This window comes from Ceratotherium simum, chromosome X (genome assembly GCF_057802395.1).
Source record: "Ceratotherium simum simum isolate JZ-2026a chromosome X, ASM5780239v1, whole genome shotgun sequence".
NCBI lineage: Eukaryota > Metazoa > Chordata > Mammalia > Perissodactyla > Rhinocerotidae > Ceratotherium > Ceratotherium simum.
Genome location: NC_141940.1, coordinates 102,206,406 through 102,234,008, shown reverse-complemented (window position 1 = coordinate 102,234,008; position 27,603 = coordinate 102,206,406). Strand labels below are relative to the sequence as shown.

Here is a 27,603-nt window from a genome sequence, read left to right as displayed (position 1 = left end):
GAGCGAGACAGAAAGAGAGAGAGAGAGAAAGAGAAAGAGAGGGAGCGAGCACATACAGAGGAATATAGAGGGAGGAAAAAAGTCAACTTCCATAAAACAGGAGTAGAGTGAGAATGTGTGTGATCTCAGCGAAACAGGCCGCTGTCCTTGGTATTTAATGTGTTTACTTAGTCTGAGGAAGAACAAGGGATGTTTTACTGACTTTCTATGTTGTTTGCAACAATCATAATATTTTACACTTAGGCTTCTCTTATCTTTACCGAATTTCACAGCTGTGGAACAACCTTAATGTGTGCTCAGGAAGGAAGGTAGCTGAAGAACAATTTTCTATTCCTTCCTGGTACTTTTGAGCTCCCTTTTTGTTTATCATATTGAGTGTCATGGAAAAAAATGAATTTTCTAACAGATATGAATTCTGAGTCACAGACAGAGGGATTGAGGAAGGTTCTGCCTGACTCAAAGGGTCGGAGAGGCTATGAGTGAAATAACTCAGTTCCTTTTACTCTAAAGACTGTGAAGGAATTTCACCATAAGATGGCATTCCTTAACTACAAATCAAGGGAGAAAGGAGAGTAATATAAGGTACAGACAATAGGGTAAATATGTTTTGGGGATAGCCTAAAATACATTTACAGTTTTTCATTAACAAGGAATTATAATCCTTACAAACTATCAATTGCATAAAAGAGAAAAAAATGAATTGTACAGGCAGAAACTACAATTTTTGAGTGTTCCTTAAATAGCAACCCACCAGTCAAACAAAATTATTGAAAATTTCAGCAAAACAAAATAAGGAATCATTAATGTAAATAAATTTGTTAAAATTCAACTCTTCCTATTTAATCGAGAAAGATGTAATCAGAGATAATATAGCATCAACAAGATATATTTGCACATTATACCTCTCATATGCTTTTACAAGAACCATTTTCTTTAAATAAAGATTAAGTTGCCTATGAGAAAGAAGACTTAGGATGTCCTAATAGTTGGTTTCAATACAAAAAGAGAGAACACGAAGCCATGTTTACTTTACATATCATTAAAAATGAAAAATTCATTTTTATATAAGCTCAGTATTGTTACTAAGTACTAAGATTTAGATATTGCATAGGCAAAATGTCCAGATGATTGGATTTCAGGTGTTTACTTAGATGCGCTGTGAATGGTGCCAGGAAACTGAGCTTTGTGTTAGATATAAGAACATAGTACTACTGTGAAAATGGGCAGAAATTTGCAATATGACACCAAAATAAATCCTGTCATCCCTTTCTCATCAGTTGTGTGTAATTAGCTGAGAGGTAAGTATGGACAGATATCCAGATTACAGAACACTTTAAAGTCATTAACTCGCATTTGAATTAAGGAAGGATGGACAGAGGGAGGGAGGGAGGGAGGGAAGGAAGGAAGGAAGGGGAAGGAGGGAGGAAGAAGTGAGGGAGGGAGGAAGGAAGACAGGAAGAATTTTTTCACTCTTAAGAAGTCCTTGCTATCTTTTAGGACAAAGATGATTGACATAACTGTTGTGCAGTTTGAAAATTACTTTTCATAATATTTTATTTGCTACCTTAAGAAGGTCTTCTTTTTGCTGGGGCTTCTTTTTCTCAGATTCATCCAAAAGTGTATCAGCCTGAATGATCCAGTTTGTGATGTGATCCACATTCTGGTCAAAAGTTTCCATGTGTTTCTGGTATTCCTTAATTTTACAGAGACATAACATGACATATTATTGGTTAGACAATATTCTTCTTTTTGATAAATTGTTCAGTTTATAATAAATCTATAATTCTTAAATTTTTACATGTATATCTTAGTTCAAAATATATGAGAAAAATTAACAGAATTATAATATTAGCAGGAAAACTTAGTTTATGACTTTTAGTCTTTATGAGATCAAGTAGGCATAAAAAAGAACTTATGATTCCTATAAACTGAGACTATAACTGTTTCCAAATCATACACAATATTTAAAATGTATAATATAGGAATAGTATAGGAAATATTTTGGGCTAATACAAACCAGAAATCAATAGCAAAAATACTTAAATTTAATTTCAAAACTTAAATATTGTCAAAGGTTTTCTGTGGCTGGTAGAGTTTAGACAATATTCTGAAAAGATTTGTCCTACTTCCTACAATTTTAAAAAGACAAAAATTTAGTACCACTCAAATTACTTTTAAGTGGGATCTCCATATAGAATATAGCACAAACAGGGAAAATATATTAAAATATAGTTAGAGATAATGAATTAAAAGCCAGCATTTATGTGGAACTGAGGAATTTGCAAACACAAATATTATTACTGAATGCTTATGTAATTTCTTTCTCATTTTGGAGAGGGGTTGACAATCTTCCAGCCTCTTCTCTTACCAACAAAAGGTTTAACCACTCTTCTGCTCGAGAAGTGACAGCTATCCAGTTACTATTCAGAAGACTCAGTTTATCTTCCACCAAGGTCTCCTTCTTGCCCAAAACCGTTTTCAAGGCCTCTCCTAGTTCTATGACACTCTTCAGGTGAACCTTCTGTTTCTCAATCTCTTTCTGAGTAGCCTGTGAAAAGGATAGTATTTGAGCTACAAGTAATATATTGTAGTATTAAGATTTAACGCTTTCGAAAAGGCTGTGTGTTTGGTCACTATGGTAAGATTTTTTCAAGGGTTTAAACCTTCAACCATGTCTTTATGAATGATGAAAATCATACCATATACATTTTAGTTTCCTTATTTAGTATATATGAAGATGGTTAATTTCATATTTATGATTGTACCTATTTAATAAACATACATATTATCCATCTAAATATACTTATATTTACTTAATCTGTAAATGTATTGGCTAAAGGCAGACCTTAGAAAACTCATCCACAAGTAAGCAACTGCTTTTAGAAAATTCAGCAATTATCACACTCACGCACTTCTAAAGCAGGCATTTTCAGCTTTTTGGTGCCACAAACCCATTTGGCATCTGGTGAAACTTAAGGACTCTTTCTCATAATAATGCTTTTAAAAGCATAAAATAAAATTCACTGGATTTTAAATGAAACCAGTTATATTGAAATACAATATACAAAATATTTTTTTAAAAATTTGTGAGATAGTGATACATGTTTTCTTCCCAACATGTGTAACTACAATGATCTAGCATCAGATTGTTAACTAGGATAATTTCAAAGTAGTGATGAGCATACTGGTGTTTTGAAGTATATGCAATGACTAGAACGTGATATAAAATTATCTGTCATTCCTACTGGTGGCAAAGTCACAGTAACTGCTGATATTACTGGAGTTTGTTGCTCATATTCATAATTGAAAAAATGTTGAATTTTATTTAGAGGTCAATGAAATTAAAGAGGTAATATTAAAATCCTCTAAGAGAGCACCACAACTCCCTAAGACTTGATTTACAAAACATGAAAATAAGCATATCTAATAATAGAAATTATGTAGAGAGTTGATGGAAAAACTGATCCTAGTACAAATGTCTACTGTCAACTTTACCTGCAGCCCCTTTTCTATGACATGCCATGGTGACCAGGTCACCATCTTGCACTTCTCTGCCTCTGCCCCCGCTCCCTTCCTTGCCCATGTACTGCTGCTGGACATTCCCTGGCAGGTAAGCCACAGCCAAGCAGCTCTTCTCTCAAGAAGTTTAAGTGAGAGATATAGAGACTGTGATAGCACACCAGCTGAGAAGTCATTTGAAAATGGAGCTGATGTCTTCACTACAGCAAGTGAAAGACATAGTAAGACAAAATCACTGGGGAGCAGCAATAATAAGTGGAGGGAGCCCACCTGCAAAGAGGCAAATGAAACATATGCAGAGAGAGGAACAGAGGTAGTCCAAGTAAACAAGAGAAAGATGGTCTCTGTGAGGCCAGCCTGTATCTCATTTCTTACTCCTAAATGCTCTCAAAATGTTTTTTCTAGCTTTATAATATACCTAAATAGTTCTTGTGGCTGTCTTTCCTCCACACCATCAGATCCTGCTCCACTCAAAATCACTATATATATCTACATTTTGTTTTTGCCTTTGACATCAAATAAACAGGGAGAATAAATGAGGTAAAAAGATTGTATAAAATAATTTCCATACAATAGACAACCACTATTTCTTCAATTCTAAACTATTCGTTGGTATTTATGTTTTTCTTTTCCAATATAAAAATATCTTAAATTAAAGTAATTAATGCCAAATGAACTTAGTTACCATGCAGAGCATTATTTGTAATATAGGTGTCATCTGTTGCACTTAGCAATTCCTTCACGTATCAATCATAAATGTTATTGAGCTCCCACTAAATGTGCCACTATTGTAGCAATAACATAGGTGATTCTGTTTAGTGTCTTTTAGAAAATTATGAGAAATGCCTCCTTTGGGTGGAAATAGTCCCTCTGGAGTTTGACTTGTGAGTGGTCATGGGCTAGATTTCAGCCCTTTCACTCCTTTTGTTTGCACCCTCGTGTAGTACACAACCTTTACAACCATACATGGGGGCCATTGCTCTAGGTGCTGTAGATAACATGATAAACAAAGTCCCTGTCCTTATAAAACTTACATTAGAGTATGAGTTTGTCAAAGATATGGAAATATATGCAAATGAGCATTCCCTACTGCCTATATTCCGGACAAGAGGCTTGTCACTAGAGTTGATTTATTCGCAAAGGTAACACTTCACAAAGTTGAATCTTAACTTATATTTGGATCACTATTTATCTCTTAAAATGTCTTCATAAAGATGACACTATGTTTTAGCTTGGATATAAAAAGTTGTTGTGTACAAAGACATTTGTCTCTTCCAAGCCAGGCAATGCAATTAAAGGCAATGGAAATTTCCAAATCTTAGAAGAGACCAGAGAAATTTTGAATCTAGGAAATATTGTTGTAAATAGCTCACGGGTCACAAACAACTATTGTGCATTAAACATCTGCCAAAATTCTCCAGCTAATTTTCAAGATAAAATGTTTAATGTCCAATGATATCTCATTCACTTAATGAGGACAATAAAACAGGAAATGTGGATTAATTTTTGGTGTCATTTTAGGTTCCTCAATATTATAAGATAAGACTCCAACATGTTAAAGTTATCAGCATCATGAACATGAGCTTGAAAAAAAGCAATGATCATCGTGGTGGTTTATAACTGCTTATGACCAAAAGCAATTCATGAGAAAATTTATACTCTTAGTATAAAAGGACCTAGAGTTGAACTTGTACATATGGTATTCAAGAATAAACTGGTATTTAATCATTTGTATACATGCTATTTTTGCTTTGGAAAAAATATTGTGCTCATTTAATGAATTCTTAATTTTCCCCCCAAAAGTATTTTTAATTAAAAGTATGATTTATAAATAATAAGATCTTAGACTTCAAAAAATATGCTGCTCTTGCTTTCTGAAGATCTTACTTAAATTTCAATTAGTCACTGTGCATCAGGTTCTTACTATCCACTCTGTACTGTGCCATTCACCGCCAGAGATGAGGAAAGAGGTGGTCTTTGCATACCCTGTCTAATCTTACCTACAGTGTAGCTGCATAGAAAAGCTGAAATGCAATCAAATCATTTGATATCATATTAGAAAGAATATAATTTTTGGAAAAAGCTGAGTCATGGCTGGGATAAGTATGAATGGCTTCAAGGAAGAGGTGAAACTCGAAACTGGAGTTTACCACAAAGGATTGGATGGTTTGAATTGACTAAGGACAAAGTACAAAAGGATTAGAAAGCATGAAAGTTGGAGTCAAAAGCCACCAAAGGGGGAATATGGGGTACTTACTGGAAACTAAAAACATACATTTTATGATGTCAAGGAACCATGTTCCTTTGTTCTAACAGTTTCCCATAACAGAAGAACGTCTACACTTGCAGATGTGTTGAGAACTGAATTACTGAATTGAACTACAGTTACTGCATTGGCCCTTCTCTCTATACCGTTACTCATTCCTCTCTGAGGGAGGTAGAGTTATTTATGGGGTTGGTGAGGCGGGGAGAAAGAATTGAAAATACATTTCCTCCTCTTAAAAAGCATCCAATCCTCAGCACACATGCCTTTTTCTCTGCCTTGTGGGGTGAGAGGTGGAGAGGGCTCTGGAAGGTCTACCGTTGTGAATGGACAAGTTCAAATTCAATGATTAAATTGACTAAATTGTACCTCAGCTCCTTTAGTTTTTTTCAATTCTGCAGCAATGTGACAGCTTCTAGCATTGATTTTAAGGCTGAATAAAAAGCAAAATTATGCACACCCAGTTTTATTTTGACCTTTGACGTGGTCATATGTCCAATTTCAGGAGTTTGAACAGAAGCTTAATGTGAACCATATACTTGGCACTCAGGGTTTTTATGACATAGGAAAAAATCTCAGATAAATGTAGATCTCAATTTAAATGTAAATTGCCACAAAATCTAACATTTTTATTTTCATTATCTTTACTTTGTAACATTTAATAGCTCCAAAAAAATAGCCAAAATATTAAACATTAACTTCCAAGATTTCAAAGAAGCTATGGCTACTTCTTCCTAGCCACAGCAATTTTTAAATGCTACTCTAATTTCATTATAATAAAAAAATTGGTAGCATATGTTAATTTCTCCTAATGAAGACACCCATGTGTTTATGTGAAGAATAGAAAATACATTCTGATTCATTCCTCACATCTATACGTTAAATCACTTGAGTCTAATTTTTAACGGTGTATGAGGTTCAGGATTCAGCTATCAGCTCATCAACTCACTTCATCGATGCAGTAGCAGGATGAAAAAACCTGTTCTTTTGGTCTCTGCTGATCATATCATCATGTGATGGAAACGTTTTCTTTAATTTTATATTAAGGTAAAATGGTAAAAAATGTTGGATTATTTCTCTGGTCCCGTAGGAACACATCCACAGATATTTTCAAACAGGGCAGAGAAACATAACCCACTTGGGCTTAACCCTCTCTCCCACCCATTTTGCATGTTCAGAGGTCCAATGCCTTGCACAAGTTTTCCTGGAACTTCCTAGTGACTTATATTCTTAGGATAACTTCTCTATCTGATTTCCTATAATTCCCACCCCACCCCCACTTTTTAATCTCTTAGTGTCTCCTGTCCTGTACATTCTATCTTCACTCGGCCCTACATTTAGTCAAATATGTACCATAACGCCATTTCTGTATATCTTCCTCCCTTTAATAGGATGCTACTAAATTCCTGTTAATTTTAGCTCTTTCTTGCTCTCTTGTGCAAGTTCCCCGTAATATGGATGAAGAGTTAACTAACATACCCATAAAAGGTATTTTAAAAGGTTCCCCTCCCCAAGTGAATTCTGCTTTCAGTAAGTCTGCATAAGCATTATACCATTTCTGGTCACCAGGAATGGGAGAGAGTTCTTTCACCTTTAGCTACAAAATATATTCATGGGAAGAGAATGAACAAATTACATTATTGCAATTGTAAGATGTGCATTTGTCGCATATGAAGGTTTCTGAAATTGAGATAAAACTTATAATTTATATTTATGTTTAAGGTGGTGGTGTTTCTTTTGATCCAGAACAGCTGTGATTAAATCAATGGTGCGTCATACAATCTAACATGCCTTAAATGTGATAAAATATGATATTAATTGTTTTTTCAGGTCCCTACATTACTCTGTCACAGCTAGAGGTTTAGAACATATTTTATTATTAGGCTAATGTGACGGAATAATATAATGATAAATTCAAAAAACATAAAACATTAAATAGTGGATTTTACAGCACTGTGTATTGACTTTTTATTAATAATGTATTGTCTATTAAAAAAGAATTTCATGAAAGCAGAATGTGCAGAACCGAAATTATAGCTATAACTATAATGACAGTGAATAGTGACTCCAATGGCATTTAACAGATGTTCTATTTTCTAAGTAACAGCTGCTTGATGCATTCATTGTACCAAGTTAATGATCTGCTAGTGTTATTTCACTTCACAGATAAATTACTGTGCTCTCTTTAAAAAAAGATATGTAATTTTTCATGGGAATGATAGTGTAACAGACTTTAGAAATAAGTAATAGTTCTCATGCTTTTATAGCTAAGAGGAATGATGAGTTGAGGCAATTATCCAGATAATCTAGGACCAGAGGCCAGATCTCTTTAAATTGTGAAAGGTGATTGTTTAAAACAATACAAGACATAGTTGGCTAAACTGAAAGTAGATCTCATAAGACTGCTTGTATTTCATTATCTAGTGGTTCTCAAAGTTTGCTGAATATTAGAGACACTGGCCATACTCAGAACAATTAAATTAAAATCTTTGGGAGTGGATCCCAGGCACTGGTAGGCTTTTAATGTTCCCTAGTTGATTTCAATGTGCAGCCAATGCTGGGAATCACTGGCAAAATCAAATGACGCATTCTGTCATGAGATTTTATTGGGTGATTGTCATTAAATTTTACTACTGAAGTAACAGCAGAAGGATAATTGAAGAAACTTGTAACTGTTCTTCCTAATGTTGAATATTATAAAAATTTGTCCCTGAAATAAATGTGAAAATCACAACTTGTTACTTAAGTGGCTATGTATATATCAATTACTTTGCATTATTTAACACCCTGAATTAAATTCAACATTTGTGTGTGTGTGTGTGTGTGTGTGTGTGTGTGTGATTCTCTCAGGCAACTCTTGGTATCCCAAGAATACTGTTGATAAAACCTAATAGTCAACTTATGAAAAATGGTAGATATGAACTATCCAAAAAGCTGATGGGTTTAAAATATTGTAAGACCAAATTATTTTTCCAGGGAGTTATATATGACCATTTTAATTTTTAGATAACACTGTGGATATTAAAGGGCTTTAATGTAACTGAACTATTTCAAGGGCTTTGAATTTTTGATTACTGAAACTAAATTAGGAATAAATGAAATTTGTTAGTGGTTAAATCAGAAAACCACATAGATTAAACTTTGCTTAAGCTTATGTTTTCCAAACATAATGATCATCAAAGATATAAACTTCTATTTAATTACATAAATATTTACTTTCCTATTGTTATTTTTTGTGCCCAATTCATATGCTAAGCAACTGTGGCCAGTAATGGGATATTCAGAATTGATTTACTTACATCCAACTAATCAGAGTGATTTTAAGGCATTAACAAACAATATTTAAAATCTAAAATCAACACCAGTGGCAATAGACTGCAGATTATAATAGGTGACAAAAGCACATAGAATTTTTATTTTATTATTCTTATGTGAACTTATTCTGCACTTTAAATTTAGCCATTGCGTATTTTAATCTCATTGTGGATGATGAATACTTTGTTGTCACTTTAGTGTTAGATTATTTTAAAATTACTATAAAATAAGATTTACAAACAATAATTACAGTGGAAAAAAAGCTAGTGAAATCAGAGATAGTATCAGATTCTAGTTGTGGATTTGCTATGTACCAGGACGTCTATTTTCTCATCTATAAAATGGGAGCATTTGATCAGATGTTTCCATTTGGTCTAAAACTTACCATAATTTTAAGAGCACATCAGCATTTTTCTCTTCTCTCAAGAAATGCTTTGTCATTATGTTTTTTTATCTCTTAGATTGCAATTTATTTTACCAAACGGATATTTATTGAGTATGAACTACGTGTCAGATACTATGTTAAGTACATGGGAAACACCAGCAAACAAAACATTTTCCCTGTCCTCTTGGCAAATGAAGTTGTTAATGCTCACATAGTAGCCCAAGAGAGTAGGGGTTATGACAGCTCAGGGATCTTGCGCAGTGCTGGTACTCAAATTCCCCAAGTGCTGGCACTCTCCCCTAGTTTGCCTTACTATTTCCTTCCCTTATCTCTGTCTCTACTCCATGGACCTCAGTGTTTCTGACGTCAACCTGGCAAACTGCATTAATGCGGATTTGTAAGGTATGAAGGGGGAAAATGTCTGGTCATTTACGTGGTGACAAACATCACAGTTACGGTTCCCTTATGGCATCTCCACTGTCCAGACCATGCAGCTAGGAGTGATCCACTCTCTCAAAACCTTAATATTAATTTTTCCCTCTTTATTACCACTCTGATGGAGGCAGATTATTTGAATTTAAAAATATAGTGAAAGGGCTACTAGGCTTTGGAATTTCAAACTAGCATTAATAGTTGAACTTGTCAATTCCCACTGTGAAACTTTTATCTCATTTGTTATTATTAATCTACAATGTCTACTTCCTGTTATTTTAATTAATTGTTTTTATCTTTTTAAAACTTTGGACTATCTTGTAAATTTATTCATTTTTCCCTCTAACTGTAATCTGGAAGCATAGTCATATAGTGGGAACTGACAGGACACTTTTCTTGCCTCTAGTTGTAACTCCAGCTAATCAACCTTGCCACCACCCTAGCTACTTCTAGAACTTCTACTCTTTTCTTGTGAGATCACTAAAAATCTGATCTGGGATAAGAGATTCTCAGATTTAGAGTCCTCTCTGAGTAGATGGTACCTTTAAACATCTGGAATTATGCCATGCACCATTCAGTACCTTTTGGAAGAGCTATCTGTTTAACGTCTATGGTTTTGAATGTGTGACTTACAGAATTTTGAGCAGGAAGAAAACGTAGCTGAGGAATTTTATTTTGGAAAGTCTACTTCTACAACACCTCTGGCCTATCAAAAGGATCCCGCAGTACCAAACTCCTGATACTCATTCATGAAGAAGACACGGCAAAAATCCAGGGTCAGGCGCATGGCACTATTTCTGCATGGAGGCATATTGATAGAAAAATGGCAACATATACCTTTTTATTCTGTTTATTATAAGAATATTAATAAGCGTGCTGTCTCATTCATGACCCTCCTCATTTTTTTCTTCTGTATCTAAATTCTAGGAAAAGCTCTCATATGACTAGTAAATTAAAAATATTTTAATGATCATTTTGATAATTGGACATCCAATCCATATTCAATTGGATAGCTGTATCACATAAACATGTTTACTTCCGTTTTAGTCATGCAAGATGAATAAATTCTAGAGATCTGCTATACAACACTGTGCCTATAATTAACAATACTGCATTGTACACTTAAAAATCTGTTAAGTGGGTAGATATCATGTTAAGTGTTCTTATCACAATAAAAAAATATGTTTATGTCTTAGTTTTGTTTGATAGGGAGCTTGGTGCCAAATTTTGAGGATTTATTCTTCTCTGCCTATTTCCACCATCCACGGGATATTGTGGGCATATTTCTGTGCAAAGTTTCTATTATTTTCCTACTGTACCTTTCCCTTCCTCTAGTTTTCTAATTTATTTATGATTGACCAGTTCAATCATATATATCTCTTTAAGCCACTTTAAATAATTTTTACTGGAATTAGATATATAATGAATAAGGATAATTAAAATATCGTAAAAAGAAAACTCAAAAGTTTAATTGTAGTCAACATATTTTAAAGTATGCTCTGTTTGGATAAATTAAAGGTCAAATAAACACTTCACTAGTAACTGAATTTTATGTATAAGAATATTTTTATCTAGATATTCAAATATTTTCATATATAAATAAATATGTTCTTAGATCAACAGAACTGAGAGAAATTCAGTAGAAATAAATGAAAGAGTTTAAAAATAAATTGACTCTATATATTCAAATTTTCTCCAAGTTGAAAATACTTGGAATGACTGGCAAATACATTTAATGTATTGCATTTAAATGAATATTCAATTTATTTTGAAAAAAAATCTGACATTTATCCTTGGAAATGGCAGATGAGACTAACAGTTTGAGTTAAGTTCTCCATATACTGAGAAAGCATGTGAAATGAGAATGTACTAAGCAGTGTTGCGGTTTCATGTATGAGAGTTTGATTTTTTTCATGTTAAAAAATCAGAATCATTATCATAAATGTGACTGCTTTACATCTGTAGGGCGCCTGTTTTTATTATGTGATTGTGATTTTTTAAAAAGCTTCAGCACCTTCCATATATGCTTATTTAAAAAAAATATGTAATTTAGATGCAAATGTGTAAACTTTTCATTTGACCACTAAGAGGTCTTAGAGTATATCATTAGCAGCTTAGTGTTTCAAAAGATCCAGAAAGAGTGATAAATTATTATATAAATACAGAAAAGAAATGCCAGTTTTCTATACATTTTTCTTGTTGGATCTCAAATTTCTATTACTCCTTGGTTTTATGGAAAATACTTTTCAGACAGACTCAGTAAGCTGACACATCTCTAGACCACGCAAGTCTTCTAACATGACAAGGATAATCTAGAAACCTTTGCCAAGTTCATCATCTTATGATATTTTAATGATTTTATAGTAAGGCTAATGTAAAATTATCCCCTTAGATGACTTATTCAATGACCTTAGGGGGACTCTGGAATTCAGAGTTCATATGTGGCATGCTTTTATAGTTTCACCTCAGTCACTTGTAAATTGTAGTCAGAATTTTTCAAATTCCTTTCATGTCTGGCTCTACTCCTTTGTGCACCACTATGTTAGCATTCCACATTATATTTATAAAGCTACTCCGTTGTTGTGGGCTGAATTGTATCTCCTCAACATTCACATGATGAAGTCCTAACCCTACTACCTCATAATGTGACCATATTTGAAGACAGGACATAAGCTCATTAGGGTCGGCCCTAATCCAATATGACTGGTGTCCTTATAAGAAGAGAAATTTGGATACAGGCATGTACAGAGATGATACCATATGAAGACACAAGAAGACAGCTATTTACAAGCCAAGGAGAGAGGCCTCAGAAGAAACCAACCCTGTTGAAATCTTGAACTCGGACTTCCAGCCTCTGAAACTGTGAGAAAATAAATTTCTGTTGTTTAAGCCATTCAGTCTGTGGTACTTGGTTATGGCAGTCCTAGAAAACTAATACACCCATTAAATTGGATATGAATAATCAAAGATATTGTCCACAGTGTTAAGGGGAGGATGACTGAGAATGAAGTCTGAATCACTTTCATGAATTCCCTACATGCACTACAACTTCCCCCATGCATGTTTCACTATATTTCATACTTTAATAAATTATAAATATTTTCTGGGATTTTGTTTGTGTATGAGTACTTACGCTAGGAACTGCCATCAGTAGGTCACGTGTATTTATAAAGAGAGAGACAGATCACGCAGGCCTTTCTCTGCCTGTATTTGATGATGTAAAAGGCAATGTGATACTGCTCTGGCCAAAACTGATATCTTTCCCCCATCATGCATTCTCTCTTTCCTCATTTTAGTACAGATCTACTCATTATTTTAGCAGGACGCATTGGCCACCTAGTTAGAGACCATGTTTTGCCACTCTCCCTGGAGAGTTTTACCGCGAGACTACAAATACCCAGAGGACCGCAGAGCAATGGAATGAAAGGGACCTACAACTTGGGAGAAGTTCACGGAGCAAAGCTACTTCCCCTACTCTGAATTACCTGCCTTACATGAGATAAAAATAAACTTCTATCTTCTCAAAGCAATTTTTGGCTTATTTCTTGCAGCAGCCAAGCCTGCACCTAAGTATATGATTGTCATTGGTTCAAACTGAATAATCACATGGAAATGTAATATTTGTTCAGGTGATAAGGAAGAAAAATAAGGCCAATGTAATTTTTACCCTGCACCCTCTGTACACTTGCTACTATAATAATCTCACACCATATATGATCCTGAACTAATAAATGTAATTCAATATCTTATTTCTAACACTAAATCTATTCTGAATGGGGAGAAAAAGGAGTTTGTTCACTACTATTTATTTGAAAAATTTTTATGTAACAAAATTTTACAACTCCTTGTCCTCTGAATCTACATAAAGAAAATCAGTTTTCAGTCTTGGTCTCATTGTATGACTGTAAGTTTTTACATAATGCAGTTAAAATTGCCCAACTTCAGATAATCTAAGTAGCCTTGCTGAATTAAAAGTAAAGCACAGATCTCTTAAACATCTAGTTAATACAGGCAAATGTTTGTTAATTAAAAAAAACAAGGGGGTAGGGTGTGCTATGATTTATTTTTTTCTAAATGGCCAATGGCTTGGCAAAATTTAATGTGAAAACACATGATTAATATCAACGATTTCCTTTATATCAACACACTTTGAATTAATCTAGTAATGAATCAACTGAAAAAAATATTAAGCTATGAGTGCCTTGACCTTAAATTCTAGAGAGCAACAATGTCTGATTGGCTGTCAGAGAAACAGCAAGAATGGACTAGCTGAGGATTACAGGAAACCCTGTGCCCTTTGGTGATGAAACTGATAGTGGCTGATTAGACCTCTTGAGATTTTTTTATTGGCAATCTGCTGATCTGCAGATTGAACAGCAGAACCCTGCAAGTTCTGTCCAGCCCAACTGTCTGCAGTCTCTGCATCCTTGTCTTCTTCACAGTTGTGGGGCCCATCTGGGCAGTCTGTCTTAAGCAAGCTAGGGAACATAGAAATGTCATCTTTGGACCGACTTTCTGACTAATGATGTATGTATTTTTAAGGGCTTATTCATAACCTACCTAATTCTAAACAAGTTTTGGGGAGACTCTTGCTAAAGCTTTCCATTGGTTTTATCGTGGTTCTGAAATATACAGAGTTAAACTACTGATGAATTTTTGAAGCAAGGGAAAATGAAGCAAGACGATATTTATAATTCTATTATTCTTGCCCATTAATAGTTCCTTATAAAATCATATTACTGTGTGTTTTCATGTATGTTAAAAACAACCTTCAGTGATACAGGTTTTACCTTTCCCCAGGCAACTTCCGAATCCAAATTACTAGGCATTCCTTCAACCGCTGATCTCTTTGTCAATTCCATATCTGTAGCTGCCAGCCATTCCGTCAAGGCATTCATTTCCTTTCTCATCTTACGGGACAATTTCAAGCATTTCTCCAACTGCTGCTTTCTTTCTGTTACCTGAAAAGAATGACAATGAAATGTAACTTGGTTTACTTTCTCAATCCAGTTTTAGATATAGCCACTTAATTGGAACTTTCATATTTTTTTCATTTTAACTTTTTTCTTTTCTTCTTCTTTTTTTTTTTTTGTGAGGAAGACCAGCCCTTAGCTAACATCCGATGCCAATCCTCCTCTTTTTTGCTGAGGAAGACTGGCCCTGGGCCAACATCCGTGCCCATCTTCCTCCACTTTATATGGGACTCCGCCACAGCATGGCCGGACAAGCAGTGTGTTGGTGCGCACCCGGGATCCGAACTGGTGAACCCCGGGCTGCCGCAGCAGAGCGTGTGCACTTAACCGCTTGCGCCACTGGGCCGGCCCCATTTTAACTTTTTTCTTACATTTTAAAAATAATATTTTAGAAAAATCATATATTCTGAATATTAATAGTGAATAAACAAAGTCTAGGGAAGATGAGATCCTTTCTCCAAAAGACAGTGTCTTGTACCAGTTAGAAAGAAAAGCTATAATTATTTTCTCTAATATAAATAAAAAATAATTTATGACAAAATTTTTAAAATAAGTAGATTGATATGTCACACTGAAGATATGACATTTTCTTTTAGAAAACCTTCAGGCATCTGTCAAAAAGATGGGCAAGAAGGTTTACAATCCTCTGTATACAAATGAGGCTTGCTCTTGCTGGTAAGGAATCAAAATGGAGAAAGAATACTATTTCTCTCAAGAGGCAAAAGTGTTTGTATAATACTTAGAATGGTCAATTTTATTGTCATTGCATCTTTAAAGTGTCTTACTTTTGCACAAAAACAAAACAAAGAATAGGTCACTTCCTCCTAAATATACTTTTGCCATTCAATGGGAGCAAAAAAAAATTAATTCCAAAACAAAATTTTCACTCTCATTAATAGAGAAAATCATGACTTGATCCTGTGTTCCAGTTCTGTGTTTAAAACTAAGACCCTCATAACCAAATTCTTCTACCTTCTCACACAGAGAATGAACAAATTTGTATTTCTCCACCACCTTTCCAGATATGCTTACATTTTGTAAGTGTGTAGGTTGTTTGGGTCAATAAAAAGCTGAAAATATATACATATCACTGCTACCTGATACACACACACACACACACACACACACACACACACACATATATATGTTCTACAACCAAAATAAGAATCTAGCCATAAGCACGAAAAAATGCCAAAGTGAAGATATGTTTAAAGAATTTAAAATGCTATAATCAAAATAAACACTCTGAAACTTTGATAAGAATTCTAAATACTTAACAAAATTTATTAGTTTCTTTAACAGAAGTATGTGTACATTTTTAATATGTTTAGTTGCTGAGATTGAAAATTCAATTTTTGAGTTATTTTTTTTTTTTACAGATTCAGGGAAGTAAAAGCATCTGCCCTTTCAACTGTGTGGGAGAAAAAAATACAGCTTATGGTGTGTTTCTATGCATAATTATTTTTTCCACGCACTATTAGTACAAAAAGAAGTCTAGATTCAATATTTCAAAGAAATTCTATCGTCTCAGAGCTAATGCATTATTGATTTTATTTATTCGATTTTGTTTATATCCAGCTAAGTAGGTTTTAATAAAACAGGAGACACTGCCATCTTAAGGAAAATTGAGTTTTACACTTTTTGTGTGGGGAGAAGGGATGCATTTAAAAGAGTGCCACCGGCAGTAGAATATTTCAGCAATCATTGTTTCATGAACACTTAAAAATGTAAGAGAAGCTGATGAGTATTGAGGCTTTGAGTGTGAGTATTTGAAGCTAATATGAATATATGGCTATTTATGTATACTTCCATAAAAATCAAAGCATAGAGAAGCCACACAAGGAATTATAAGTATTATTACATCTATGGTGCTAGGTGTAATATCTCTCAATAAAATTAAATAGATTTACATAAAAGAAACTCTTCAATTTTTATTCATTGAACAATTAAGCTAAGTTGGTGATATTAAACAAACTACTAAAGTTGTGTTCTGTAAGAAAAGTGCTATGAACTGAATTGCATCCCCTCCAAAATTAATATGTTGAAGCCCAAACCCCCAATGTGACTGTATCTGGATATAGGGTCTTTAGGAGGTAATTAAGATTAAATGAGATCATAAGGGTAGGACCCTAATCTGATAGGATTGTGGTCTTATTAGAAGAGGAAGAAAGATCTCTCTCTCTCTCTCTCTCTCTCTCTCTCTCTCTCTGTCGAAAGAGGGTCCTCACTAAGTTGACACTTTGATCTTGAACTTCCCAGCCTCCAGACCGGTAAGAAATAAATTTGTGTTGTTTAAGTCACCCAGTCTATGGTATTTTGTTATGGCGGCCTGGGCTAACACAAAAAAGTAACATCTATTGTACTGAGGCAAGTATAACCATATAAATTCTGAAGATAATTAAAATAGAAGGATTTGTCTTTTTATACAGAAAGAATAATATATTAAGATATCCTTTGTTTCCTTTGAATTTATCAAACAAAACCACCATTGTTGAAGGTGCTTGGAAGATTTACGCGCAGACAATATTTTCTTAGAGAAGGAATACACGACTTACAGCATTTTTATAAGATGATATTTATACATATTCCCTTTATCATCAATGTTTCTAAATCTTTATTTCAAAAATAAATTTCTGCCCTACATTTCTGCTGTATTCTGTCATGCTATTAAAGCTAAGTAGGATTTCTTAGTAATCTTTCATTTTGCTTTAATGATATTACTAAGTGCCAAGTGGTTAAATAAACATAAACTTTCAAATATATATTTTCAGGGATAAATAGGGCTTTACATCTTCATGAGAGTCATTCACTTCTCACTAATAATCAATTCAGGGCACTAATAGACTTCTAATGTCATTTTTATTGCTTTAAATTCTCAGTGATTTATTCTGTACTGTTTTATGTTAAATTTACTATTGCAAAGGCAAAGATTTTGTGCAAATTCTTCAAGGCAAAGAAAAGGTCCAGGCAATAATTTGTATTTGAAAAAGTAAACTGAGAAACCACCTTTTCCCAAAATATACTTTTTCCTAACTAAAAGAAAAAAGGTATTTATCAATGCATTATTTTAGTGTAAAGTCACGTAAGTCAAATTATAAACTCGAGTATACAGAATAGCTTTCCAGAATTTAATAAGTTATAGCATTAGGATTAATATTAGAAATTAATCAATTGATGTTAAATATGGAAGAATTAGCATCTGTGAAAGTCGATAATAGAGATATCAAGTGCAGATATAACGTCCCTCTTTGTGGTGATCTTTAAAACAATGATAAACTTCTTCAGAAGGATATAAGGGTCTTTTATTCCAAAGGTAGCTTGGTGGATTAAACAAGCAGCTGAAATGTATTTTATTTCAAGATTATCATCATGTTTTGCTATTAATTGGGTATCAGTGTTATTTACTTTTTGAGGAAATGAGGAGAATTTTTTGTCATAAGATGACAACAAACTCTCTTTCAAAACATACTGAATATAAATTAGGTTTTTAAATATAAAAATAATAGACTATCAACTATTATGAATGGCTATTTCCAGATTTCCATTTGAATCTAAAACTCACTTTCTCTCAGTGATAAATAGCAATGAGTAGCTTCAAGACATAATCCTTGACCTACTTTCAGGGTGAAATATTAGAAATCTGGCTCTGCATGGCAACTTCCCAAATATGGACAAGCATTTATATTTCTGCCTAAGATGAAATGACAATTTTCTCATTGATGTTGTTATATTCAGTAAAGACAGGAACCTGAGCCGTAAAAAATACTCTTTTCTTCTCGTTGGTCTCAGTAAAGCTCTTTCAATCAGAATGAAATTAACATGTATGCATTTTTATTTTTTCTGCTTTGGCCCTTAGGCCAAAAGTTTACTGATTACTTATTTGCCATTCCACAATTAGCAGCAGAAAGATAAAACCGTGCCAAAATAGTTCCTCATTTAAAGGTACTCACTTAAAGTACTTAAAATAAACTTGTACTTATTGACAAATGGCCATAAATGTCAATAATAGATAGGTCACTTTATTTGCATAAGTTTGAGGAAACAAGCTTATTATTTAGTTATGAATAAAGTACACTTATTATCTCAGATACTACATAATATATTAAGCTATCACAACTTTTTTTTGTGTGTGTGTGTGAGGACTAGCCCTGAGGTAACATCCGATGCCATCCTCCCCTTTTTTCTTGAGGAAGACTGGCCCTGGGCTAACATCCGTGCCCATCCTCCTCTACTTTATATGGGACGCTGCCACAGCATGGCTTAGCAAGCGGTGCATCGGTGCGCGCCCGGGATCCGAACCTGGGAACCCCAGGCCGTCGCAGTGGAGCGCGCGCACTTAACTGCGGTGTCCCCGGGCTGCCCCCTAAGCTATCACAACTTTTTTAAGAAAAAAAAATATTTTATTACTATGTTAATACTTTAAATCTTAGCTGAGCACCAAAAAATCTTTTAGAAAATTTAGAGTAATGTAAATTAATGGCATAGAAAAGACCAGGTCAGTCCTTGATGTTGACAATTCATGTTTTTATGAATAATTTTTATGATTACTATCATTATTTTGAACGATCAAAGCTCTAAATCTATACAGAATATTTGATTTGAGGGAAGTGAGATAACTATCCTAGACATTCCACAATTTAGGAAAGAGGAGATGAAGAGATGTAAGCATATTTAATTAACAGTGAGATGGAATTGGTCATTAGACCCTGATCAGGACAAAAATATAATCACAGAGCCATAGGATTTAACTGGCTATCCATGCTATGTTATTAGCCAAATGTGGTGGATTATGCAAGGCTTGCCATACAGGCAAAAAATTTCTGTGAAATGTGCCAACTCTATTACACCTACTGTAGTCTATACGGAATGTATCAACTCCATTGTACCTAAATGTAAGTAGGTACATTAGTTTATAAAATTTACCAGCCTTCGAGTTATCACAAGTAAATGTATAAAATGAAGAGAAGGCAGGTTTAGAACAAAGAAACCCTTTGAGAACTATCTGATGGACCAAGGAAAATCTCCCTTAGCTTTACGTATGTTTCAATATAGACTGGAAAGAAGATCCTCATTGATTATTGTTTCTTAATAAGAATTGCACATGGCAATATATCTGTCTTTATCTTTATGTATATATGTATGTATGCATGTATGTATTGAGAGAAAATGATGAAGACTTTCTAAGACATTCATTATGCATAATTACTGTCTCTTGCTTTACAATACCTCATCAAAGTGGGAAGTAGCCAGTGCTTGCGGTTTCAGCACACGCACACGTACCTTTGCTCCCAGCTCATTATAATGCAATTTCAAAGCGGTTATTCTTTCATCAAGCTCTTTAGGGTTTTCTGTCTGTTTCTTCTGTACAATCTGACGTCCAGTTTTTATCACCATTTCCACTTCAGACTTCACTTCACTCAGACTTTTATACAAGTTCTAAGTTAAAACATAAAACAAAACATAATGATAAGCAATAGTGTCTAACTCATACTATTATTAATAAAAAGAAACAGGGGTAGACACCTTATTTGCTAGTCTATGTTTACAGTTTTAAGGGATTGGTAGTTTGCAGCTGTGGTCAGTACCTAGCTTTTGCATTTTCTGTTAATTTAATGTTTCTATTTGTAATTATATATACACATACAGACATGCATAATTTGTAGTTCGTCTTAATAAAGAGTACATCAGGGCCCGCCCTGTGGCTTAGCAGTTAAGTGCGCACGCTCCGCTACGGGCGGCCTGGGTTCGGATCCTGGGCGCGCACCAACGCACTGCTTCTCCGGCCATGCTGAGGCGGCGTCCCACATACAGCAACTAGAAGGATGTGTAACTATGACATACAACTATCTACTGGGGCTTTGGGGGGGGAAAAAGGAGGAGGATTGGCAATAGATGTTAGCTCAGAGCCGGTCTTCCTCAGCAAAAAGAGGAGGATTAGCACGGATGTTAGCTCAGGGCTGATCTTCCTCACAAAAAAAAAAAAAAAGAGTACATCATACACATACTTAGTTCTTCAATTCAAGTTTATAAAGACCATTTCTAAAAGTTATATGATTTCTATTTTAAATGTTGTAGTTATATAATTCTCGCTGTGAGTTTGGAAAACTTCATTTATTCATTCACCAGGCATTTATTGAGTGCCTACTATGTACCAGACAGTATTGCAGTCACTAGAGAATCAGCGGTGATCAAGACAGACATATTCACTGTTGTTCTCATGGTTCTTACATTTCAGTGAGGATAAAACATCTAAATTTCCAGACCATAATTTCAATACATATTAAATCACATATAAGGAAGGAAGGTAATTTTAAATACGTTAATTATATTATGCAAATTTATTTTTTTCATGGGGTCGATCAGTTAAATATAGACAATTATAAAGACATTATTTAAAACTCACATGTACATAACAACTATAAAGAACACATTTATTGCTTCAGAAAAGTATATCGCCATAACAAATCCTCATGAAACAAGTGTCATAACTTTGCCTTGCAGTTATTCTCCTGGAAAGATATGTGTGTTTGTATGTATGTATATATTCATGCACGCATGCATGTGCATATGTATATGTGTATATATGTATACACACATATACAATCATTTACATTATACATTGCTGCTTTAATTTGTTCAGTGGTAAGTCTGAATAACAACTACTTATTTTATTGGTACTGAGAAATAAAGTTGCTATTAGGTAATTGCTGTTTTTTCTGGAATTAGAATAAAAATTGAACTTGTTTACTCTTTCCGGTTTAAAATCAATATCTAAAAAAAACATTTTGTAAAGGCTGAGCAATTATCATATTCATTAAGGCTACGTACATAATCTATTTCCATCTTAATTCCCTCTTTGATGATTGTTTTATGCTGATAATCCTTTATTAATAATTGTGAGTTCTGTCTGAGCTTTCCAGATGATTTATTTTTTATTTCATTTTACTTCTATTTTAGAAATTATAAATATATCTGGATATTTAGAAACATTCAAATCATTAATTTTCAACATTGGGAATCAACTCTGTGAATTTCGGAATCAGAGATACTTCCAAACGATTTACTCTTTAAACTTAAAAATCAAAACAACTCAATGATTTACCTTTAATGATGATAGCTCATTCAAAGTACTGTTAGCCATTAACATCACGTCATTCAATAGAAACAGAAAATATTTATCACTAAGGAAGGGAAATGTTCTTTATATTTATTTGTGTTCATGTTGGTAAGACTTTTTTTAATAGAACAAATATTTCTTGAAGGCAAAGGCCGTGATTATAGTATATGCAATAGAGCATCTTAAGTAATGAAAATTTATAAAGGTTGTAAAGAAAAAATATCCTTATGGAAAGACTACTTGAATTGATCCTGACATTTAAACCAGAACCAGAAACAAATTGAGCAAGTACCTTGAGCTGTTTCCTCTGTGCTGACTCAGGGCACAGTCACAGCTGGGTAGGATTGTTTTCAGCTCCTATTTACTAGCAGACAAGTTTTATGTGGTACTAATAGAGACCTGTTCCTAGAAGAGAATGAACAGCTCTCCCTTCGCAAATATATTTAGTCGTAATGATAGTGTACTTGGATCACTTTGCTCTCAATTCTTTCCGCAAAATTTAAGATGAGATATGTTGTCATGTATTTCTAATGTTATTCATCTAATATCAGCTAATAACTGTATATTGCTATATTCAAAATTTATTTTTTGTGGTGAGAATATTTATAATAATGATGTCACTAAAATGTAGCCTGTATTATGAAGAAATGTTATTGAATTAAAAATACTTCATAATTTTACACAAAGAAATATATATGTATAATTTTTTGTTAAAAAGAAATATATTTTTCCATTCATAATGATATGATTAAATGCATCTAAAGGGTTTCTTTTTCATTTATGTTATGGAGTAGATGCAGAAACAATACTTAAAACACAAAGTACAAAGTAGAGAAACTTTTTCCTTTCAATGTTAATAACATTCAGTGTTTTTATTTTATGTGAATTTCTACTGATAGTCCATAGGACACGTAGAGTTATAATAATACTTAATATTTCTCTAGTAGATGCCCTCATAATTCAGCTTTCTGTTATCAGAGGAGTCATCCGACTCGGTGAATTTCCAGTAATTGCAACAAACGACACTGCTCGAAATCCCAAACTCCGGCAAAGATTTACACTACAGGCTACTTGTACCTTCCATGCCTTTTTATTCTGTCTTTGTGGTCTGGTGGCTTTTCAGTGTATATCTAGCAGTGATGGAAAGATACTAGGGTTTGGAGTAAGAGTACCTGGATTGAAATCTTGCTTTTGCCCTTCATCAGCCGTTTGTTTTTAAACTCTGTCATTTAATTCGTGGCCTTGAGAATTAGCGGTGACTTGTGTAGATCACTTAGATTACTTGGCACTCACTTCTTGAATGGTTTTTATTATTCCAGCTACTGTTGCTGTTTCCAGACTAATTTATTTCTTTTCAGGATTTCCATTTAAAAATATGTTTAAAGTACCATAAGAATCAAACAAAGGAGACTCCTTTTTATATTCTGCAGAGTACTTAGAGAATTATAGACTCAAAAAAGACACCCATAGAATAGGTATTAAATGACTACTATTTCAGTAAAAGTTCTCGTCTCTCAATACATCTGTGCTAATTTTTGTTCTTAATCTTAAAATTATATCCTATAATTATTATAGTTATGAAAATAATTTTCTATTCTAAAGGGGAATCATCAAGTACTTCTTAACAAGGAAAATCAAGGGGTAGCTGCTTATTTGCCACCAGGAATACATACATACCACACAATGATTTAACTGTGACTGTACTACTTCCTGTTCAACGCTCTTTGTTTCCAATGCAGGCAAGTGCATCTTCACTTCATCTAAAATCATCTTACTTTCCTGTAGACGCTGCTCAAAATTGGCTGGCTTCTGGAATAACCGAAACTTCATGGAAACATCTTGCAATTTTTTCTGTAAAGACAATGTAAGAAAACACCAACTTAATTTTTCCTTCCAAACAATAACTAGTCATATTTTTGTTAATAGAGTTGTCTTTGTTCCTGAAGATATACAGGAATAAAAATAAAAAACTAAAGCAATCTTTTTTTCCATTTGTCCAGCAAAAAGAATACATGCATTTGGGGCAAGAATTCAGTAATTGTTCTTAACGTGATATTAAATAAAAGGTAATTTATTAATCTATTTTATCCTTAAAATATACAACCCAAAAAAGTCTATATCATTTATACATCATATTGTAGTTCTCAAATAATGCACTCAATCCCAATTTTGCTAATAATCAAGTTGTCTAATATAGACTATGTTTTAACACCCAACTACGACAAGTTCCTTAGTTTATGCAACAACATGTACCTGTGCCACATCAATTTGGGATAGCACCCTTTGGGCAGCCTCCTTTCCCTGGTTATGTTTTTTCATTTCTTCTAAACTGATCTCATGACTTGTCAAATCTGACTGGATTTTCTGTTGAGAGAATAGCATATTAGTCATCCTGCTCTGCAAGTTATTGCAAAGAACAGCTCACTTTCCAAGAAGATAGAATTCAGAAACTCTCTTAAACTATTATTACAATGTAGCCTCTTTTAAAACAACAAAAAATAGTTTTTATGCTTACCAAAAGTTGTCAAAAATAAAATGACTTATTTCTTTCCTACTGGGGTTGTTCTGAAAAAGTAATTATCCTTTTGAGTCAGTAATAATGAACAGCTATTTCAGATATCATTTTCAGTAGAAAATATCTATTTTTATCTAATACGTAAAACTGATACTGTTTTATCTTTGAATTTACACTCAAATCTGATCAAAGACAAGATGTTAACCTTTATTTAAAAAGGTAACTGTGACAAGCATAAGATATAATAAGAAAGTTGCATGTGGACAATATTCCTTAATGGTGATCTTTAGTCAGTCATTCTGTGCCATATTTCACTTAAATATCAGGGAAACTGTGGATCTAGGAAAGAGATGCTAAATGCCTTTATTGAGACTGCTTTCTGTCTGATAGATCCTTAACAGCCTCCTCCAGAGATTGATTTTTGAACTTCAATTTACTATAAAATATATCTATATTTTCTATATTGAGTGAAGACATTTTTGATCAAGTTCTATTCAAAAGTATATCTGTATTTGACTTATACACTTCTGAGCCAGTTACAGGTCAAATTCTGCAGTAGGAAGAGACCAAAACAATAAATTCATTCATTTCTTTCTGCCAGATCCAGCAAAAATCAACTAGTGGTCAAATTATCTCATTTAAAATTCAGTCATTGTCAGATTATCATAAATAAGTTAGAGAAGAAGAAACTGATTAACTTATACCACAGTGCACATAAAATTTTCATGCAAAACAATTTGTAAAATGCTTATTAGTATAACCTAAATTACACCAATTGGAGTCAATTCTTACATATTATTAGAAAATAACATCAGTTTGCTTAGCAGTTACTGCAGAGAACTACAGCCCGGCAATGAGTAATGAGAATTATCCCCCTAAAAATGAGTTAATTGGTAAAGGAGTTACTTAGAATACAAGGTTATAAATGTATAGATAACCTTAATATTATTCGTTAGCATATCAATCCTAACAATTGTAAAGGTAAAGTAATTATGAATTACTTAAGTAATTAGAATTCTCGCTTAAAATCAATAAGAGCAAAGGCTCATGTAAATGCACATTATTTTTTATTAGATATTATATATAGTATATATAATAACCACATACTATATAGTAAATATAATAACTTGTTGAAGAACTACCTTGCGTAAGAAATAGTGGTATGTACTATTCTCCAGAAACCATAGACTCTAGGAGTTAGGGACCCACATAAACACATAGTAACATTATGCACAGTGCTGGAAATGCTAAAATATCTACAAAATTTAATGGAAGTATGTAGAGCGGAGTGACACTTATACAGGGAAGTTAATGGATGTCACAGGAGAGGTGTCGTTAAAGTAGAACTCTGAATAATTAGCTAGCATTGCTGGGAGTAGCGGATGTTTTAGGGGGTATACGGTCATGATTTTTCATGTGGAAAATGCTCACCCCCTCAGAAAGGTGAGTCAGTAACAACCAAGTCTCTGCCACATAACTCTGGCCGCCCCCAAGTCATGGATGATTAGAACATGGACAATGCTTGTGCCCAGTTAGGTTCATCAGATTTCCTCTCAGAACTGACAGGTGAAAGTCTGGGCAAGCTCTGGGGGTGCTCGGGACTGTGTCAGGTATGCTAGGAGACGGTGCTGACAAAGTCCCTAGTTTGCATTGTCAATTGAGGAATAGCAAAGGTCCATGAGCAGAGAGAGAAGAAAGAAGTAGATGCATAAAAAGAGAGGTAGAAACAAAAATATTGATAGCTTCCAATCACAGGCTGAAAGAGATGGCATTTTCCAAAGATGGCTACAACAATAGTTCTACCACATGCTCCTTCGACCACTTCCCCATCAAGAGGTAGAGTTTATTTCTTTATCTCTTTAAATCCAGGTTGGCCCTGTGGCTACCTTGACCAATAGAATAGGGCAAAACTGCTCTGCCAGTTACGGGAAAAGCCCTTAACTGGGCGAGCAGCTTCTATTCTGCCTTCTTGGAATACTCACTCTTAGGGTGCTCTCTCTTGGAACCCATCTGACATGCCCTGAGAAGCCTAAGTCACATAGAGAGGTCATGGGTAAGTGTTTCAGTAAAGAATCCCAGGTGAGCTTTTAGCTGACAGTGATTATCAACTGCTAGACAGATGAGTGAGCCATCTTGGACACTGAACCTAGTTGAGCTTACAGGTCACTATAGTACCAGCCAACAACTGCCTCCAATCTCATAAGAGACCCCAAGAGAGAATCGTCCAGCTTAGCCTTCTCAACCATAAAACCACTAGAGATAATGATAAATTGCTGTTACAAGTAATCAAAACATGGGCTCCAGCCCCTTCCTGAGTCAGAACTTTATTCTTGCCTTTGGTTTCCCCAAGACATTCCTATATCCTTATGACAAACCTCCCTCGCCCATTTTCGTATTTGCTTTAGTTAATTCAGTCTTGTTATTCATACCTAAGTATCCTGAATAGTATACTGGATATGTACAGAGATGGAAGTTATAAAAACAAAAGCATTCCTGATTGAGGGAAAATAAGGTGCAGAGATGAGGCACTGAACAGCATGAATAGTTTGAGGAACCAATATGGTGCATAGAGAATCAATGTACATTGGCAGAAATATAACTAGAAATGCAGGTGGGAATCAGGTATTAAATAACCTCATGTCCTAAATGAAAGGTTTCCAGTATTTTCAACATGAAGATAAAGTTTAAAATTTAAAATTGATTGGAATCACAGATAATAATTTTACTGTTTATACTTAATCCAATAATTATAGTGAGAGAATGTTACTATAAATTCAGTAATACTTTGGGGCCAGCCTGGTGGCACAGCGGTTAAGTGCGCGCTCTCCGCTTCGGCGGCCCGGGGTTCACAAGTTTGGATCCCGGGCACGCACTGATGCACTGCTGTTCAAATCGTGCTGTGGCAGCGTCCCATATAAAGTGGAGGAAGATGGGCACGGATGTTAGCCCAGGGCCAATCTTCCTCAGCAAAAAATAGGAGGATTGGCATTGGATGTTAGCTCAGGGCTAGTCTTTCTCACCAAAAAAAGTTCAGTAATACTTTGAAATAAATTGGCATTTTATTAATCATTATAGCTACATACG

The 27,603-nt window shown here is 34.1% G+C and overlaps 1 protein-coding gene across 1 annotated transcript in view; it reads right to left on the bottom strand.

Annotated features, from left to right (window-relative positions):
• LOC147911961 (dystrophin-like) overlaps window positions 1–27,603 on the bottom strand; it is a 203,895-nt gene that overhangs the window by 72,956 nt on the left and 103,336 nt on the right. Inside the window, exons 13-18 of the mRNA XM_087426448.1 lie at window positions 24,258–24,368; window positions 23,682–23,855; window positions 20,168–20,323; window positions 14,705–14,875; window positions 2,369–2,548; window positions 1,565–1,693 (exon numbers count right to left, since the gene is read on the bottom strand). Coding sequence (XP_087282574.1) covers window positions 1,565–1,693; window positions 2,369–2,548; window positions 14,705–14,875; window positions 20,168–20,323; window positions 23,682–23,855; window positions 24,258–24,368 — 921 coding nt within the window. The remainder of the gene's footprint in view (window positions 1–1,564; window positions 1,694–2,368; window positions 2,549–14,704; window positions 14,876–20,167; window positions 20,324–23,681; window positions 23,856–24,257; window positions 24,369–27,603) is intronic.